The following is a 20680-nucleotide window of genomic DNA, read 5'->3' as shown; positions in this document are numbered from 1 at the left end:
TCAGTTTAACACAAAAATTTCTATCCTTAGAAGTGATAACGGGCGGGAGTTCATCAACAATACCCTTCGTGATTTTTTGGCGGCTAAAGGATCATTCACCAAAGCTCTTGTGCGTATACTCCTCAACAAAATGGGGTGGTTAAACGGAAAAATCGCCACCTGGTTGAGGTTGCTCGGTCCCTCATGTTGTCCACCTCTCTTCCGTCGTATTTATGGGGGGATGTTGTCTTAACTGCAACACATCTAATTAACCAAATGCCTTCCTGCGTTCTTAAATTCCACATTCCTCTTGAGTGTTTCAAGGAGTCATATCAAACCACCCGCCTTATTTTCAATGTTCCTCTCCGAGTGTTTGGGTGTATTGCTTTTGTCTACACTCATGGTCCCAACCGTACCAAATTTACTCCTCGTGCTCAGAAATGTGTCTTTGTCAGCTATCCTCTCCATCAACGCCGATATAAGTGTTATCACCCATCATCTCGAAAGTATTTTGTTTCAATGGATGTCACCTTTCTTGAGGATATACCCTTCTTTCTCATTAGTCATCTTCAGGGGGAGAGTTCTGGTGAAGAGACTAATTGGTCCACATCTTCGATCTCTTTTGTATCTTCAATATTAACGACACTGTCTTACCCACCAAACAGGTCCCATGGATAACATACTATAGGAAAAATCTCAAGAAGGAAATCGTGCCACATGTTGTTTCTCTGGTTACGGTCCATGAGTCCGACCCAGCATTAGCTCAAGGTACTCATACTTCTATCACTAATGATCTCGATATCTGTGTTGAGAATGATAGTAGTACTCATACTCCTGTCTCTGATAATATTGATGTTTGTGCTAAGAATGATATGTGTACTGTGGGAGAGGATGGCAAAACTAATGACAGTACTGATGGTTGTACCAAGAAAGTTGTGTGCGATGTTGATATGGTTGAGAATAAACGAATCGAGGCAACAATTCCAGATAGTGATACTGTTACAGGTAAGGATGAGTTAGTGGAAAAGGGACCAGAAGGTGAAACTCTACAGCTAGAGACTGAATGTGGAATTACTAATGAAAGATCGGACGAAGTAAAAGGCAGGGATGCCTCCCTTGATCTTCCTATTGCCTTAAGGAAAGGTACTAGGTCTTACCCCATGAGGAGTTATCTATCTTATGGTAATCTTTCACCTGAGTTCCGAGCTCTTACTACGAGCCTAGATACAGTAACGATACCAAACAATATACAAGTAGCAATGGAAATCCCTTAATGGAAAACTACAGTTATGGAAGAGATGAAGGCTCTTGAGAAAAACAATACTTAGGATTGTGTGTCTCTTCGTAACGAGCACAAGACAATTGGATACAAGTGGGTGTTCACCATAAAGTATAAGTCTGATAGGACTCTTGATAGGTACACGGCCAGGTTAGTTGCTAAAGTGTTTGACCTTGGAATAAACTACTCAAATACTTTCTCTCCCGTAGCAAAACTAACCACAGTTCAGGTTCTTCTCTCTGTGGCTGTGAACAAAGACTAGCCTCTCCATCAACTAGATGTGAAAAATGCATTTCTCAATGGTGAGTTAGAAGCGGACGTCTACATAAGTCCTCCTCCAGGTGTTGAAGCTCAGTTTGATCACCAAGTGTGTAAGTTATACGGGTTAAAACAGTCTCCAAAAGCATGGTTCAACAGGTTCACTACCTTTGTTAAGTCTCAAGGTTATACTCAGGGACACTCTGATCACACTTGTTCACAAAAAAGGTCAATATCAAGGAAGATTGTTGTTTTCATTGTATACGTGGATGATATTATGTTATCCGAAGATGATGCTACTGAGATTGACAGGCTAAAAAAGAAAATGAATGAGGAGTTTGAGATTTTAAAGACGTTGAGAGATTAAGGTACTTCCAAGGAATGGAAGTAGCACAGTCGAAAGAGGGAATTTCCATCTCGCAACGGAAATATACGCGTGATTTGTTAAGAAAAATAGGTATGACTGGATGTAAACCCATTGATACTCCCATAGAATTCAATGCTAAGCTTGGTGAGTCTATTGACAGGACTCCTGTTAATAAAGAGAGATATCGATGTTTAGTAGGGAAATTAATTTACTTATCTCATACTAGACCAGACATATCCTACGTCGTCAGTGTGGTTAGTCAATTTATGCAAGCACCTTACGAAGATCATATGAAGGCTGTAGAACGCATCCTGAGATATTAGAAAACTACTCCTGGTAAAGGTTTGATATTCAGGAAAACTGAAAAACGAGATATTGAAGCCTATACTGACTCTGACTAGGCAGGCTCTGTTGTAGACAGAAAGTCAACATCTGGGTACTGTACCTTTGTGTGGGGAAATCTTGTCACTTGGAGAAGTAAGAAACAAGGGGTGGTTGCTAGAAGCAGTACTGAAGCAGAATATAGGGCTATGAGTCTGGGAATATGTGAAGAAATCTGGTTAAAGAAAGTTCTGTAAGATTTGTGTCAGGATAGCGATCAACCGATGAAGCTCTATTATGACAACAAAGTTGCGATAAGCATAGCAAATAATCTGGTTTAACATAATAGAAAAAAACACATGGGGATCAATAGACACTTTATTAAAGAAAGACTGGACAATGGTAGTATTTGTATTCCTTACATCCCTTCTGGTCAACAGGTCGCAGACATTCTCACAAAAGGACTTCTCAGGCAAAGCTTTAATTTTTGTGTCAGTAAGTTGGGTCTTATTGACATCTATGCCCCAACTTGAGGGGCAGGGTTGAAAGTAAAAGGGCCTTCACCTTTGAACCCTAAGGGTGTTTTAGTAATTTCATCTTGCCCTTGTCTGTATTAAGGTTTCCTACATATCTATTTATGTTGGTGCCCTTTTGTGTATGTGATATAGAAAAGAATAATAAAGAGTATTCTAGTATCGTGGTTTTTTCTCCCTGTTTTAGGGTTTTCCACGTAAACATTGTGTTCTTCTTCCTCCTTTTTCATTATTGCTTATATCCATGATTAACCTAAGTATTGTTCCATGAAGTATTTAATGAAATCGATACCTTAGAACACTCTTTTATTCCAAAATTACATTAGTATGTCTTGCTATTTTGTTTCATTGCAATTAAATCAAAAATAATTCAAATCAACTTTCCAATTCCCTAGATAAAATCGACACATTTCTAAATAGATAAGTAATAACTATTTGTTTGATCCCTGAGGACGATACTTGGCCTCTTAAGCCATTTTAATATATTATAACTTGATCACATTCGCTTGCACATAATTGCTCACATCAGAAGTCAAATTGTCCAAGATGTGTCACCATTCCTGTGTGGATAATTGTCTTTGGTCTTCTAAACGTCTCCTCAATTATGCAACACAAGCTGTCTCCAAGTTGCTTGTCTCCTTCCATGTGCTTTCTCTGTAAACAGAATGGAGAGGATCTACACCACCTCTTTTTCACTTGCCCATATTCAACTAAGTATTGGTGGAAACTATTCAATATTTTCAATACCTCATGGGTGCTTAGCAATGATTTCAGAGATGATGTAGAGCAGATTTTAATTGGAACTCATTTAAAGAGAGCCTCGTTTGATTTGATTCGATGTGGTCGAGGCTTTGTTGGCTGAATTGTGGTTTGAGAGAAACCAAAGGGTGTTTCATGATAAAACCCTTGGCTGGTTGGATCGCTTTGAAGTAGCCCATTGGAATGCTTCTTTGTGGTGCATTCAATCCAAGCAATTTGAGACCTATTCCATTCAAGATTTTTGTTTAAGCTGGCGAGCGTTTATCTATACAGCATTGTTTGCTCTTGCTTTTAGGCTGTTTGCTTTTTTATTTGGTGTTTTGTTGTATTTTTGGTTGGAAGCTGTCTTTCTTGAATCTTTATTCGTTTCATTGTAAGGGTTATGTTTTACCCTTGAATCCTTTTAAATCGAGATTAGTTTGTAGGATATCATTAGGGCATTATGGGGTGTCAACCTAGTTGAGAGGCCCGGGTGTGCCTCCTGATCCATAGGTCTTATGCTTTATACTCTTTGTATAACTCTCTTGTACTTTGAGCATTAGTCTCATTAAATTATATTAATGAAGAGACTTGTTTCTTTTTCAAAAAAAAAAAAAAAAAAAACCTCTTCCTATTTATCTTCTTACATCAGTTTTTGGATTCCAGGTGCATAGTTGCCTATTCATTGGGCATGTGCTAAACGGTTCTAAAAAAATTGGAAAGTAGGAAGAAATCAAGCAGACAGATTAACATATGTTCAAGTACTTAGAATTTTTTCCCAAAAAAAAAGATAAAAACTTAAAATTTAAGGGCATTTTATGGACAGATTCCACCACATGCAAATCTCCATTGTAGATGAATGACATCAAATCATATCAAAACATTAAAATAGACTTCAAAGATCACACCTGAGTTTCAAATGTGAAACTATGAAGTGTACTTTGATCATTTTCCAAAGATGATGAAATATTTGACGCATCTGATGTTTCATGAATGGATGCAGTATTCTCCTTCTCTTCATCAGATGAAAGGGTATCCAGAAAGATAATATCAACATCATCCTCTTTGGACACAGAATAGCTGCTATCATTCCCCAGGTACGTATACGTTCTCAAGAGAGAACCATTCTATTAATGAAAAACTTATCAGTGGACAGGAAAATAAGAACTGCAAAAGCACGTAATTCGTAATAATAACAAACAATTGCATTAAGTGATTGGAGAAAAATTAGAAGTTAATAGACGAGTAAATAACAGTCGAGAACTATCAAAGTTAATGGATGAGTAATTGACAGTCAAGAACTGCAATTCATGATTTAGGCATAACCCCTACATTTGTTCACTTAAATATCATTTAATAACATCTTCATTTTCTCAAAGAAAATATCAGTATCTGTTCTCGTCCCCCCCCCCCCCCCACCGATAAAAAAAAAAAACATATTTATTATGGTTAACAAACATGTTCGGGGGTTATACTCCTATTTGACTTTCATTGGGATGATTTCAAATGTTAAACTACGTCCTTTATAATTTTTCTAGTATCTTTTAAATTATATCAACTAAAAGTTTGTTTCCTTAAAATAAAAGGTACGTTTTAGCAGATGATTGATGACAAAGACTTCAGAACAGGCCTTTCTTTTAGCATATGATTAGAGAATTTTCAGTAATTATCATTCTATAAGGATTGGATGTCTTCTTTTAGTTTATAATTTTTTTCTTTTCTTCGCTGGACTCATTGTCCATTCTTATTTGTAAAATTTTTTTTTTTTTTTTTTTTTTTTTTATAGGAAACATCGTAGAAAAATATAAGAGTTGAAATTTTTAATGTAAAATTTCTGGTACTCAGTGTTCCAAATTTTTTAGGAATTTTATGGCAATGGAAAGCTTAATTCAAGAGAACTTCATTTATTTAATTCAGAAAAAAGAGGATACAGTGATGGTTAAGGACTTTAGGCCCATTAGCTTTAACTACATTTATTCACAAGATATTACCAAAAGTTCTCGCCCAAAGACTTAAAGGAGTTATGCCAAGCATAATAACCCCTACAAAAAGTGGGTTTATTGAAGGGTAGGCAAATTCTTGATCCTATCCTCATTGCCAATGAAGTGGTGAAAGAGTATAGGTCCTAGAAGAAAAAGGATGGATACTAAAGCTCGATTTAGAAAAAGCCTTTGATAGAGTGGATTGGGAGTTTCTTGATAAAGTTCTACAAAGAAATTTTTTTTATTCTCGTTGGATATCATGGATAATGGGTTGCGTTTCTAACCCAAAGTTCTCTATTTTTATTATCGGAAGACCAAGAGGAAGAATTAATGTTACAAGAGGTATTAGGCAAGGAGACCCACTTTCTCCTTTTCCATTCCCCTTAGTGAGGTTCTATGCACGCTGATTGCAAGGCCGCATGAAAAAGAGAAATATGAAGGCTTTCTTGTAGGAAAAGATAAGATGCATATCTCCCTTCTTTGATATGGTGATGATACCTTGTTATTCTGTAAATATGGTGATGAGATGATAAAAAATTTAAGGAAAACTATCGAAATTTTCTAGTGGTGTTCCGGCCAAAAGGTTAATTGGAAAAAATCTGCAATTTGTGGGGTCAATATAGAGGATAATAAGCTGAATTCAGTAGCTGCACAACTTAATTGTAAAGTGGAATATCTTCCTTTCTTGTACCTTGGCTTACCGTTGGATGGATATCCCCTATAAAGCACCGACACTCCTAAGATGGCCAAGTGTCAGTGTCGTGTCCGACACCGACATGCCCCGACACGCGTCTGACACGTGTCTGACACGCCAGCTGGCATGTCGAATATTTTATTATTTTTTTAAATTTCCGACACGGCGGGGACACGGGTAGGGCACGATTGGGACACGGCATTGCAAAATTAAAAAGAAAAAACAATGAAAGCTTATAAAACAAAAGTTAGCAACCCAAAAGCATCAGCGCAAGCCCAAGCCCAAGCCCAAAAATTTTAGGTTATTGTGTTTTTTATTTTAATTTCTCAAAATATACTATTCCTTTCCACTTTTCTTTTCTTCAAAATATCAAAACTCCCGAGTCCCCACACCCAAAACGCCACGCCCAAACCTCCACGCCGGCGACTTCTCCACACCCAGACACGCCGGCAGCAACTTCTCCACGCCCAAACTTCATTCGACTTCTCCACGCCCAGACTCGCCGACAACTTCGCCACTCCCAAACTTCGTCCGACTTCTCTACGCCCAGACTCGCCGGCGACTTCTCCTCACCCAAACTTCGTTCAACTTCTCCACGTCGGTGATTTGGTTTGTTTCTTCTTTTTTTTTTTTTTTTTGCGTTTTTCTCCCAACATACTATTTTGGTTTGAATATTTAAATCTTATTTTGTTCTTTTTGTTTTATTTAAAAAGTATGGCAAAAAATCTTCAAGTCATACTGAAATCAATTCAAAAATAATTACCGACGATGAAACAAAACCGTTATGGAAATATGATACAAAAAATGAAAGACTGAATGAAGGAGGGGGGAATATTTCTTGGCAATGTAATTTTTGTCAAGAAAATAGAAAAGGTTCTTATACAAGAGTTAGGGCGCATCTACTAAAATTAAGTGGATTTGGGATTGGAATATGTAAAAAAATCACCCCTAAAGATCTTGCTGAAACGCAAAAGTTAGAAGATGAAGCTAAAACGCATATTGCAAGGAATGCACCTAAACAAGTTCCTTTAGCACCTTCACGACATATGCAAACTGAATTTCAATCTTTTGGAACGGGAACTGGAAGTATGGTGGGTAGCTATTCATATTCTTATTCAACAATGGAACAAAAGAAATGGAAAGGAAATGTTAGTGCACTAGAGAAGTCATTTAACTTGGCAATTCGTGATCAAGTGGATTCAGAGATAGCTAGAATGTTTTATTCTTCAGGTTTGCCTTTTCACTTGGCTAGAAATCCACATTATGTGTACGCATTTGCTTTGGTTGCAAATAATGCTTTGTCGGGTTATATACCTCCAGAGTATAATAAATTGAGAACAACTCTTCTCCAAAAAGAAAAAGCAAATATAGAGAGATTGTTGCAATCTGTGAAAAGTACATGGTCTCAAAAGGGGGTAAGTATTGTCAGTGATGGATGGAGCGATTCGCAGAGGAGACCATTGATTAACTTTATGGCAATTACAGAAGGAGGACCAATGTTTCTTAAAGCTGTAGATTGCTCAGGTGAAACTAAAGACAAATACTTCATAGCAAATTTGATGAAAGAAGTTTTTTTTTTGAAAAGGATACGAGCCTCTTTATTATAAATATATAAAAAGAGACTAATGCTCCAAGTACAAGAGAGTTATACAAAGAGCATGAAGAGGAAACAAAAGGGGAGACCCATGCCTACTAGATAAGAAATAAGAAATAAGAAAAGGATCAGGAAGCGCACCCGGACATCTCAACTAGGTTGACACCCCCTCAGTGCCTTCATCATGTCCATACAAAAGTACAACTTCAAGAAAGAGGATGAACACCAGAGAAGAAGAATAAAAAACTTAAGGCGCGGGGAAAATAAAAGCCTAAAGAAGTTATAAATGAGGTGGGACATGAGAATGTGATTCAAATAATCACTAACAATGCTGCAAATTGTAAGGGTGCAGAACAAATTATTGAATCACAGTTCCCCAACATAGTTTAGACACCTTGTGTAGTTCATACCCTCAATCTTGCTTTGAAGAATATTTGTGCTGCAAGAAATACTGATAGTAATCAACATGTATTTGCAGAGTGTAGCTGGATTTCTGAAATTTATAATGATGTTATGTTTGTCAAGCACTTTATCATGAACCATTCCATGAGGCTTGCTATGTTCAATGAGTTTGTGTCTTTGAAGTTACTTTCAGAAGCAGAAACACGATTTGCATCTACCATCATTATGCTTAGAAGATTTAAACTCATTAAAGGTGGCTTGCAAACAATGGTTATCAGTGATAAATGGGAATGCTACAGGGAAGATGATATGGTGAAAGCAAGACGTGTAAAGGAGTTGGTACTTAATGATATTTGGTGGGATAAGATTGATTATATTCTTTCTTTTACTACTCCTATTTATGATATGATCAGAGATTGTGATACGGACAAACCTTGCCTCCATTTGGTATATGATATGTGGGACACCATGATTGAAAAAGTGAAGGTGGCAATCTATAGACATGAAGGAAAACATGCAAATGAATCCTCATCTTTTAATGGAGTGGTGCATCAAATTTTGATTAACCATTGGAATAAAAATAACACTCCTCTCCATTGTTTGGCACAAATTTTAAATCCAAGGTATTCTAAGACATCTTAGATCTTTATTTTATATTTTCAATTTCTATGCACACTCTAAAGTTGGGTATATTTTATAATTTTATTTAGGTATTATAGTGCATGATGGCTTGAAGAAGACAAGACTCGAGTTCCACCACATAACGACTTAGAAGTATCAAGAGAGAGGATGAAGTGTATCAAGAGATATTTTAATTCAGAGGATGAGCAAACAAGAGTGAACATTGAATTTGCCAATTTCTCTATAATGTCTTCAGAGTTTGCTGAACATGATTCCATACGTGATAAATATAATATGCCTCCGAAGTGTTGGTGGGCCATCCATGGTGCCTTTACTCCAACTTTACAATCACTAGCTATAAAGTTACTTGTTCAACCTTCATCTTCCTCGTGTTGTGAGCGAAATTGGAGTACATATTCATTTGTGCACTCCATGAGAAGGAACAAGATGACACCACAATGTGCAAAAGACTTGGTGTACATCCATAGCAATCTACGTCTTTTATCAAGAAGAACCGAATATTTCAAAGGAGAGACGAAAATGTGGGACATTGCTCGAAATTCATTTGATTCATTTGAAGATGGGGGAATGCTTGAAGTAGCTAGTTTATCTTTGGACGAACCAGAATTGGAAGCTATAATTTTTACTGATAATGATGATCAGAATGAAGCTTCGAGTAGTTAAGAGGACATTAGACAAGAATGAAGAAAATATGGCTTGGCTTCTTTGATTCTATTTTGTGGTTTTGTAACTTTTGTGGTGTTCAACTAATTACTAAAACTTGTTATGACTTATGACATTGGACCGTTAGTCATCTTATCTATGGTTGTATAGTTGTTAATGATGTTTTTAAATGGAATATTTCCCAATATGTTTATTTCACGACATATATTTAATTTTTTTAATAAGAAAAAAAATAACGTGTCCCCGACGTGTCATGTCCTACTTTTTTGAAAATTGGCGTATCGCCGTGTCGCGTGTCGGTGTCCGTGCTTCTTAGGATATCCCAAAAAAGGGTCATTTTGGCAACCGGTTATTGACAAAATGCAAGGAAAGTTGGATGAATGGAGAAGATTCAACTTTGGTGACTTAAGGCTCAAGAGGATAGAGGGCTCAGCTTTGGTGACTTAAGAGCAAGAAATTTGGCTCTCCTAGCTAAATGGGATGGTGCCTAATGATGAAAATTCCCTATGGAGCCTGGGAGGGACATGTTCAATTGGCACACTTCTGGAAAGGTAAGCCTTAGTCTTTGCAGCCCATGGATTAGCATTTCAAGATCTTGGCTAAAAGTAGAAGCATTGGCAGTCTATAAGCTCGGGAATAGTAGCAGAATTGCATTTTGGATTGACCCTTGGCTAGATAGCATTCCTTTGAAGGTCAGTTTCCCGAATCTATTTAGAATAGCCCTTAATCCCAATGGGCGGTCATGGAGCATTGGGATTCTTCCACCTCCTCATGGTCCCTTTTTCCATAGATATTTAAAAGAGGAAGAAATTATTGATTTTCAGAAGTTGTGGAGCATCATTTCCAAGAGAATAGTGCGGGACATCCCCGAAAAGCGTTCATGGTTGATTGAACCTGATGGAACTTTCTCGATCAAATCTCTTATCATCTACCTTTGGCCTCCCCTCTAGATAAGCAATTGAAGAAACCCTTATGGAAATCCAAGATCCCTCAGAGGGTTAATATAACGATTTGGATCATGCTTTTTGGGCTTCTTAATTGTTCCTCAATTATGCAAAAGAAAGTGTCTTCTCACTGACCATCTCCTAATATGTGTGCTCTCTGCAAGGCTGATTGTGAGGATCTGCAGCACCTCTTTTTTTACTGTTGGTACGCAAGAAATTGCTGGTAGAATCTTTTTGCTTACTTTAACACTAGTTGGGTGTTTGAAAAATATTTTAGATATAATGTGTTACAGGTTCTCGTGGGACCAAAGCTTAAATAATCACCAAGACTCATACGGATTTCAAAGCTTAAATCATCACCAAGACTCCTATGGATTAATCTTGTTAAGGCATTGCTTACAGATTTATGGTTGGAAAGAAACCAAAGAGTTTTCCACGACAAAGAGACTCCTTGGTTTACTCATTTCAAGACAACTAAATACAGAAGAACGAGTCATTGATTTTGCAACTTTCACTTCCATAGCTAGGAATTTCAAGACTTAAGAGAGGCGTCAAAAAGGGGGAAGAACAAGGTGGAAAAGGTAAAGGAATTAGGAGGGTGGAAAGAGGAGAGAGGAAAGCTTCACCGGAGACGGACGGACTTCGCCGAAGACGAACGAGTTACGCAAGAGACAAATGGGTTACGCCGGAGACGGCCGGACTTCGCCGGAGACGAATGAGTTACGCCAGAGTTCCATCCAAACCAATGCCTTGGAGTTGACAAACATCAGAAATTTTGTTGGAGAGAGAGAAATAAACATATCGTCGAGAATATTTAGAAATCATGGTTTGATTTCTCCTTGCAAGATGTTTGTTTAAATGTGTTGTCCCAAATTAGCTTTGATGCTTCTATTTTTTCTTTTTTGCCTTTTCTTTTACTTTCTCCATCTGAAATTTATACTTTTGAACACTAATCGCTTTTCATTACATGAAATCATGTCTCTTCCTTTAAAATAAAACAAAAAAGTTCAAGGTTGAACGGAAATTTTCTTACCAAAGACAATCACAACCAATATTCAAATATTCTTAATGACTTCATTTAGATATCTCTCATGCCATCCAATGAATATAGTCAAATTGAAAGGAGTATGCAAAATTTCTTTTGGGAAGGTAGTGAAACAGGGAAGCATGTGCTCAAAAGATAGGATGTGGCTTCTAAATCATTTGGAAGGTGGCTTCGGCATTGGAGGTTTACAATTGAGAAATCAGGCACGTTTCACAAAATGGGATTGGAGTTCTCGCCATGAGTATTATTATGCTGTCTAGTAGCAGGTGGTGACAACTATTTATGACCTAGAACCTTTTGGAGACACATGTAAGAAAAATGATTGGTTGACTAGACTTTGGGTAGCATGTCTAACATTTGAAGCTGTGGGCGAGCAATTCTTTTCACCTTGGTAATGACAAACAAATCTTTTTTTTTGGCACAACAGGGGATGTTCCACCAAAGCTTACTTATCCACATATATATTTATTGGATGTTTTTACAATCTAGTAGTTCTATTTTCAATTATTAGGATGTCTCTCATTGGTCTTAGAAAATTGGGACTAGAAAAATATTGGAGGATGCATTTGAAGATTTCAGGCTTTTCTTTGCTAGGTTGGCTCGGTTTTATTCATGGATAAGGATGAAGCTAAAGGATGGAGAATGACCGTTGGGTATGTCTCAATTAGTTCATTTACCAACCATTTGTCAATGTCTCCTCCATTTCCAGAAGACATATTTTCGGCTATTTGGAACTTGGAAATCAAAAGGTCAATGTGCTTAATTGGATTTTGCTTTATTCTGATTTAATCACAGGAGAGGTGCTTCAAAGGTAGCATTTTTCCTCAGTTTTCCAGCTTACTGTTTGTTTATTATGGGTTGGGGAGGGTGAAAGCCAATGCCACCATTTCTTCTCTTTATGACCTTATGCTGCACCCTATTTGGTCTTCTTCTCATTAAAATATTTCTAAGATTAACTGGGTTTTAACAGTGATGCAAGTAGAAATATTATTCAGTTGTTATATGGGCTGTATCTCCTGTGCTCATTTGCTATGGGTCAGGTTAATAATGTCAAATCTATAATTACAAAAAATCTGGTTTCGGAGGAATCAAAGGATATGTCAAAACAAGTCAAGAGTTTGGATTGAGCGTTTTGATTTAGCTATTTCAAAGCCTCCAATGGTGCTCACTGTCTAATTTGTTATGCTCCTAGCATATTTACATGAATGGTGAAGCTTTTCTTTCTTTCACTTCCATTGGAGATATTGTCACTTGAACATTTATTGTGTCTTCTCACTACATCAATTAAAAAAAAAAAAAAAAAAAAAAAAAAAAAGTTCTTTTCTTTGTTGGAAAAAAAACAAGTAAATAGGTGCGATGTATTAGTACCTCAATTTTCACATTAACAAAACGAAGCCTCTTAGCACGGCCAATAACAATAATTGGTTGAGATCTCCCTGAGTGTGGTCCCTTGCCATCTGTTTCTTCCACTAGACGAATAATGTTTCCACAACCATCATATGTATAATCATCAACACCTAAGGTATCTGCTATCAGCTGTCTACTTGGGGACAGCAAAATCACATCTTCACTTTGCATGTGAATTGAACCAGACAGTACTATGCTGTTGTTTCTACTAATGGGATCGTTCTTGGGATCCATTGTTTCCTCTCTTCCAGTTATAGTTCTCAACGCAGGAACAAAAAATTCAACCACAGCGAGGAGAAAATCTGGAACAACAAGGACACGTGGTTGTTGGACCCGTAGAACAAATGATTGTGATTCCTTTCGCCAACGATAGTCCAGCACGAACATTGTAGCAACAGGGACATCCATATCGAGGTTACCTTCAGAATATGCCTTCCCAGAACTGTTTTTCTTCAGGAATGGAAAATTCTCCAAAGGAGCCTGTTTTGAAGTGTCAGTTGATGACCCAAGCATAAGCCGCATTTCAGGTTTTGTAACGGGGCGAATGTCAAGAATAGAAAACTTAGGGATGGTTAAATAGAGGTCCGTTTCTAGGAATGATGTCATACGATATGAGACCCAAAGACCTTCTAGCTGCAAAAACCAAAAAAAAAAAAATAATAATAAATAATAAAAAAAGAGAAAAGAAACTACCAAGTCAGAACATGACAACATGGTAAAATGCACCATATAAACATAAAAGACATTAATCATACAATATGCATACGCACATATTCTTCACGGGAAAAGTAATATTCAATACTACTCAACAAACATACTTACTGCTATAAGAGCTAAAGGCGACTCTTCCTGAATGCCATTACACAACTCTAACAAAGCCTTATTGACAACAACTGACACTATTGTAACAGTGCGAGACAGTAAGATTTGACTATTTGTGTTGACCATGTCAACCAACAGACGCATTGTATCCTTTGACTCGGATTTTTTCCCTCGGAAACTTGGAGGAAGTATTGGCTGTTCATACAAGTTCATATATAAACAGTCAACAATAACTTTGTATTCCTTGTCAGACATCATGCCGTGCAACAAACCAACCTATCAAAAAAGCAACCATGAGGATCGATTCAAATATATATACACAATAATAAATAAAATAAAATAAAAAATAATAATACACCATATACCCAAACTTATTAACTTAAATTTTTAGGAACAATAGTAGCTTAACATGATAACCAAGTAAGTGAACTTATTTTTTTTCAGCTTCATTTCTTCCTCAATTAATATTAATAATTCTATTAAATAACCACTCAATCCAAAAGCTTAAGCTGATTAATTATAGTAAATTTATTATTATATCAATACTCTAACACTCATCCTCATTTGTGGGCTTGATATTTTACCATCAAGTGAAATCAATATTAAATGAAGAGGAAAAAACTTTACAAGGGTTTGAACTCAAAACCTTTTGTTCTGAAACCATGTTAAATCACCAATCAACCCAAAAGTTTAAGCGGATGAGTTATGATAAATTTAATATTATATGAATACTCTAAGAAGTTTACTTTTTGTCAATTTTTTAGTTTATAAGTAGAACTGTTAAAAAGATATTGAAAAATAACATGATATAAACCAACAAGTAACCAAGATTTAGTTGCAAAAAAATAAATTAGACCAGGAGATACTAAAAAGCTTTCACAAAGTATATTACCACTACTTCAAGTGAGAATGTTGGAACTTTTCTGAAAACATCCCTTAAGCTCCGTCGGACATAAACCTCAAGTCCATGGCCTTCCTGAATCATTGGTTTACCTAAACATCCATTAATCCCTACCAACATGTTGACACCCAGAATCTGCAATTGGACATCAAGGAAATATGATTTCCACATATACTTAGTGGGGTTTTAAGAAATCCATCAACAACTCTACCTCAGCATGCAGAACATCAATATGAACAGCAGAAGCATCTTCTTCTGGACATCCATGCCAGCTAAATTCATTTGTTACTTGTAGCTGTCCCAAGTCAAGTTGAATGAAACTACGAGAAAAAGAGAGCATAGGGTCATTTAAGGTTTCTTGAGACTGCTAGTATTTTCTTTTTCCAAGTGAAGTTACATTTGAAAGTAGGGCCATCACTTTGTATTGACCAAAAAAGGGTATATTTTTTAAATAGGAAACAAGCTTCTTCATTAAGATAATGAAATGAGACTAATGTTCCAAGTACATAATCATACTAAAATAGAAAGACCTAAGGATTAGGGGGTGCATCCGGGCATCTCAACTAGATTGACACCCCCTTAGCACCCTCATCATATCCAATAAAGACTAAAGGATTACAATCAGACAACCAAAATCAAAATCCTGCCCAAACATCAAAGATACAAGAACAGTATATTCCAACGAAGTTAAAGGAAATTTATTGCTTATTATTTTTTATTGTTATTTTACATTCTGATGGGAACAAAAACACAATCAAATTATATTGAAATGGAAATGACAAAAACTTACCAGATAAACCACGTAATTTGAGAAACTTTGGACCCTTCCCTCTTGAGATTTCTCTCAAACTCTAATTCACCCACCAAAATATTGCTTAACTTTCTTCTTTCCACTTCCTCGATTTATAATTGAATCCCATAACAACCTCCCTAACTAATTACTAACAAACCTTTAATATCCTAATAATACCCTAATGACATTCCTATTATTATTGGCCCCTAAAACACACCTTGTCCTCAAGATGTGGTTAAACAAAACAAATATCAAAATTGAGTACATAGAAAACTATAGTTTCTTTAAACTGCATTCACTGATTCACATAACTGAAAAATTCTTCAGAGAAACTCAAAACCTAGGCTTGTGCAATGGGAATCGGCAGATGGAGGTGAGTGGGTGGAGAGCGGCAGGGACAAACCAAGACAAAGCCAAGGGTGTGCAGCGATACAAGTGACAGAAAAACATTGGAAGAAAAACTGAGGGGAAAAATCACAGATTCATGAGCCACAAATGGACAAATAGTCGTTTGAGAAAAGGCCCACCCAAGAACTCGTGTCTCCCCTTTCAGCCTTTAAAAGATAATGAGCTTTATCCAATTTCATTAATTTCAACCCACATAGACCTACTCTCCAAAGACCATGATTAACATTTCTTCCAGATTCTTCTTTATTCTCACAACACACGTCAACCCGTAACCACCCTCGTACCCATGCAACCATCTTCATCTAACTTGTCTTCCCCAAGTTTTCATCTCCATGCAAGCCTTCCTTTGTTGTTGGCGACAGCCTCCTTCAGCTACGTTTCTTTTTTTATTTTCATTTTCTTCTTGGCCTTCCATCTCTGATCCCCCCACTACCTCTCCAAGACCCTTGTATAGGCATCCCACAGTCGATGGAAATCCGTCCATGGAACTCTTGCCTCTGTAGCTTTGAAAATCTTCAAAAATGACCTAGCTGCCCGTTTCCCGTTCCATCCTCCTTCGCCACCCTTTCCCCCTCTCTCCAGCCACCGTCCTCCACCCCGTGCTCTTCCTGCCATCCTTCGACCACCTTCATCCCAGTTCTCTCTTTCCCCGATTTCTCCCTTCCCGACTTTTTCGCCCGAAATCATAGCCAGCTCACCTCCGACCACCTTCGTCAGTTTTTGTCCCCTCCTTTCCGGACAGTCTTTGACCACCTTTGCCTCAACCTCTTGCCCAGTCTCCAACCACCATCATCAGCCTCTTTCCTCTACACTCGTTCAACATCTTTGTTTTTCAAGGTACGGAAGAGAAAAGTTGTGTAACGCGGATGGGTTCTATTTTTGCATTTGGCATGATTCCGGTTTTTTTTACGTGGAAGACTTAGAGGTCAACAAATTGATTCTTCTTTCGAAGTATCAGCTTAGTTGGTTTGTTGAAAATATTCTAGACATGATCAAGGGTTCTGCTTCACGCTTCTTTGTGAGGGATGGTCGAGATGGATCATGTGCCACAAAATTATCCAAGTTCCACAGCTCCTCAGGTTGGATTTTAGATGCGTTGTTTGGCCATCTTTTGGGAGTAGATACTTTATTCATATTCCTTTCAAAGAATCGATGCAAGGTTGGTACTCTTTTGCGATAATGCCCCTGGAATTTCAGAAAAAAATCGAAGCTTCTACTAAGCCATTCGTTCCAAAAGGGGGGTAACAAATTTTGTTTGCCAAGCCAAGAAGAAGCCCAGGCGTTGTGATTCTTGTGAAGACTTCGATTGACCAAAATTGCTATGTTTTTCCACCAAAGAAACAGAACTTAGATTCAGCTGCTTTTCCACGTTTCAAATAAAGCTCTGTTTCAGTACCTGATAAACAGAGTAAGTCAAGTTATTGGGTGCCAAAGAACCCTGACTTCTTTCAAGTAGATTTTAGCAATTTGTGGATAGTTTCCAGATTGTTTGAGTTTAATGATTGGTTGGATATAGCTAAAACGATAAAAGACTACTTTCATTCAGATGTCATTGTTAATCCTCTGTTTGTGGAAAATGCCTTAGTATATTTGGACCAAGGAAAACTAGAGGATCTGATTGACGAACCAGGAAAATGGCAGATTTGCGGTTCGTTTCATCTTAAGTTTAAGAAATGGATTAAATTTGTGCATAGTCGGCCGTTGTACTCAAAAGGATATGGAAGATGGATCTCAATCAAGAATCTTCCATTAGATTATTGGTGTAGGTAAACTTTTGAAGCTATTGGAGCCTGCTTTGGAGGTCTGGAAGGTATCGCAACGGATACTATGAACTTTCTTAACATTTCTGAAGCTAAGATTCAAGTTAAAAGAAATTTATGTGGTTGCATGCCATGAACCATAGAAATTGCAAACAAGAAGCATGGATCTATTTTTCTGAATTTTGGAGATATTGAAGGAATTGATCCTCCCTCTAGGGTGAAAGGTGACTTGTTTGTGATGAAAAAGAGAGAAGAGAAAGAACACACAGTTTACGTAGAAAACCCTAAAACAGGGAGGAAAAACCACGATAGAGACTGATTTTTTTATTATTGTTTTTGATACCCAGAATACAAGGAGACTACTCAAATAAATAGACAAAGAGGAAACCATATGAGCATAGTAAATTACAAAAATACCCCTAGGTCAAACTACTATTTTAGACACTCCCCCTCAAGTTGGGGCATAGATATCAATAAGGCCCAACTTGCTGATACAATAATCAAAGCTTTGTTTGAGCAACCCTTTTGTGAGGACATCTGTAACCTGCTGATTTGAAGGAATATAGGGAATGCATATGCTTCCATTGTCTAGTCTCTCCTTGATGAAATATCTATCGATCTTTACATGTTTTGTTCTATCATGCTGAACAAGATTATTTGCAATACTTATCGTCGCTTTATTGTCGCAAAACAATTTCATCGGAAGCTCACTATCTTGATGAAGATCTGGCAACACTTTCTTCAACCAGATGTCTTCACATATCCCTAAACTCAGCTTCAGCACTACTTCTGGCGACAACCCCTTGTTTTTTACTTCTCCAAGTAACCAGATTACCCCAGACAAAGGTACAATATCCAGACATCGACTTTCTATCAATAGCAGAACCTACCCAGTCAGAATCGATGAAAGCTTCAATGCATCATCTATCGGATTTCCTGAACATTTAGCCCTTACCAGGTGTTGCCTTCAAGTATCGTAAAATACGCTCAACAGCTGTCATGTTCCTCATAGAGAGCATGTATAAACTGACTAACAACACTTACTGCATAAGATATATCAGGTCTCGAGTGAGATAAGTAGATTGACTTCCCAACTAATCGCTGATATCTTTCTTTGTTGACAGAAGCGTTGCTATCTGTATTGCTACGCTTCGCATTATACTCCATTGGGTTATCAACGGGTTTACAATCAATCATACCTATTTCTTTGAGTAAGTCAAGGGTATACTTCCGTTGAGACACTAAAATACCTTCTTTTGATCAAGCCACTTCCATCCCGAGAAAATATCTCAACTTCCTTAGGTCTTTAATCTCGAATTCTTTGGCCATTTTTGTTTTTTCATAATCTCAACATCATCATCACCAGATAGCACAATATCATCGACATAAATAATGAGAACTGCGATCTTCCCTGAAACTGACTTCTTTGTAAATAGCATGTGATCTGAATGTCCTTGATCATACCCTTGTGCTTTAACAAAGGTGGTAAATCTACCAAACCACGTCCTCGGGGACTGTTTCAACCCATAAAGTGATTTTCTCAGTCTGCATACCCGATGTTTAAACTGACTTTGGAAACCAGATGGAGGACTTATGTAGACTTCTTCTTCAAGTTCCCCATTAAGGAACGCATTTTTTACATCCAGTTGATGAAGAGGCCAATCTTTGTTTACAACAAAAACAAAAGAACCCGAACAGTATTGAGTTTGGCTACAGGGGAAAATGGCTCAGAGTAATATACTCCAAAGGTCTGAGTGAAGCCTTTTTGGCAACTAGCCTAGCCTTGTATCTGTCAATCGTCCCATCAGTCTTGTATTTTATGGTAAAGACTCATCTCTTCCATTACAGCAGCTTTCCATTTAGGAGTTTCCATTGCCACATGTATGTTGTTCGGAATCACTACTGTATCCAGACTGGTAGTAAGAGCCTCGAACTCAGGTGACAAGTTACTGTACGTCATGTCACTATGCATAGGGTACTTTGTACAGGATCTAGTACCTTTCCTCAAGGCAATAGGAAGATCAAGAGATGCATCATGACTCTCTATATGGTCAAGTTTCCCACTATAATTGGTTGTCTGCTTTAGGGGTTCATTTTCAGAGGAGCCTTTCACACCATCATCTTCCCTAGTACCACTTTCATTCTATAGGAATGTCTCAATATTATTATTTCCAATTGTCTCTCCATCTACCATAGTTTCCTCAAGAGTACTATCAATGCCTTCTTTATCTTTGTCCACTTTGCAAGTGTCAGTCTCAGCACAAGTATCAATATTATCAGTGTCATGAGTACACATACCTATAGCTGAAGCTGGATCAAACTCATGGCCCGAGGCCGGAGAAACAACAGGTGGCATTGTTTCCTTCCTGAGATTTTTCCTATAGTATGTTATCCACGGGACCTGGTTGGTAGGAAGGACGGGACCGACATGCTCAGGTTCAGGAGACAACTCTAAGTGAACTGAATATGTGGACCAATTAGTCTCTTCACTAGAATTCTCCCCCTGAAGATGACTAATGGGGAAGAAGGGCTGATCCTCGAGAAAGGTAACATCCATGGACACGAAGTATTTCCGAGAAGATGGGTGGTAACATTTATATCCACGTTGGTGGAGAGGATACCCAACAAAGACACGCCTCTAAGCTCGATGGGTAAATCTCGTGCGAATTGGACCATGGGTATGAACTAAGGCAACACAGCTAAACACTCGAAGTGGAACATCTGGGATCAAGCGGGTGGTTGGATATGACTCTTTAAAACAATCAAGCAGATTGTGGAAGTTTAAAACACAAGAAGGCATGTGATTGATTAGATGGGCGGCAGTAAGAATAGCATCCCCCCATAAGTAAGACGAAATGGAGGTGGATAGCATAAGAGAACGAGCGACTTCCACTAAATGACGATTTTTCCATTCGGCCACTCCATTTTGCTGAGGAGTGTAGGCCCAAGAACTTTGGTGGATAATCCCCTTAGAAGCAAGAAAATCCCAAAAAGATTTATTAAAAAACTCACTCTCGTTGTCACTTCGCATAATTGCAATTTTCGTGTTAAATTGAATTTCTACAATGGCTAGAATTGCTGGAAAACAGATGACACTTCGGACTTATCAATAAGAAGGAAGACTCAAGTAAGCCGAGTGTGGTCGTCA

General features: G+C 37.6%; 1 protein-coding gene across 2 annotated transcripts in view; it reads right to left on the bottom strand.

Moving 5' to 3' along the window:
- The window catches only part of LOC120074826, a 112034-nt gene that overhangs the window by 41335 nt on the left and 50019 nt on the right, over nucleotides 1–20680 (bottom strand). For both annotated transcript variants that reach the window (XM_039028028.1, XM_039028029.1), the window contains exons 31-35: nucleotides 14783–14891; nucleotides 14563–14706; nucleotides 13671–13946; nucleotides 12810–13481; nucleotides 4384–4602 (exon numbers count right to left, since the gene is read on the bottom strand). In XM_039028028.1, the coding sequence (XP_038883956.1) occupies nucleotides 4384–4602; nucleotides 12810–13481; nucleotides 13671–13946; nucleotides 14563–14706; nucleotides 14783–14891 (1420 nt within the window). The remainder of the gene's footprint in view (nucleotides 1–4383; nucleotides 4603–12809; nucleotides 13482–13670; nucleotides 13947–14562; nucleotides 14707–14782; nucleotides 14892–20680) is intronic.

This window comes from Benincasa hispida, chromosome 1 (assembly GCF_009727055.1).
Source record: "Benincasa hispida cultivar B227 chromosome 1, ASM972705v1, whole genome shotgun sequence".
Classification (NCBI taxonomy): Eukaryota; Viridiplantae; Streptophyta; class Magnoliopsida; order Cucurbitales; family Cucurbitaceae; genus Benincasa; species Benincasa hispida.
Note: the sequence above shows the minus strand (reverse complement) of the source record. Positions and strands in the feature narration are given on the sequence as shown.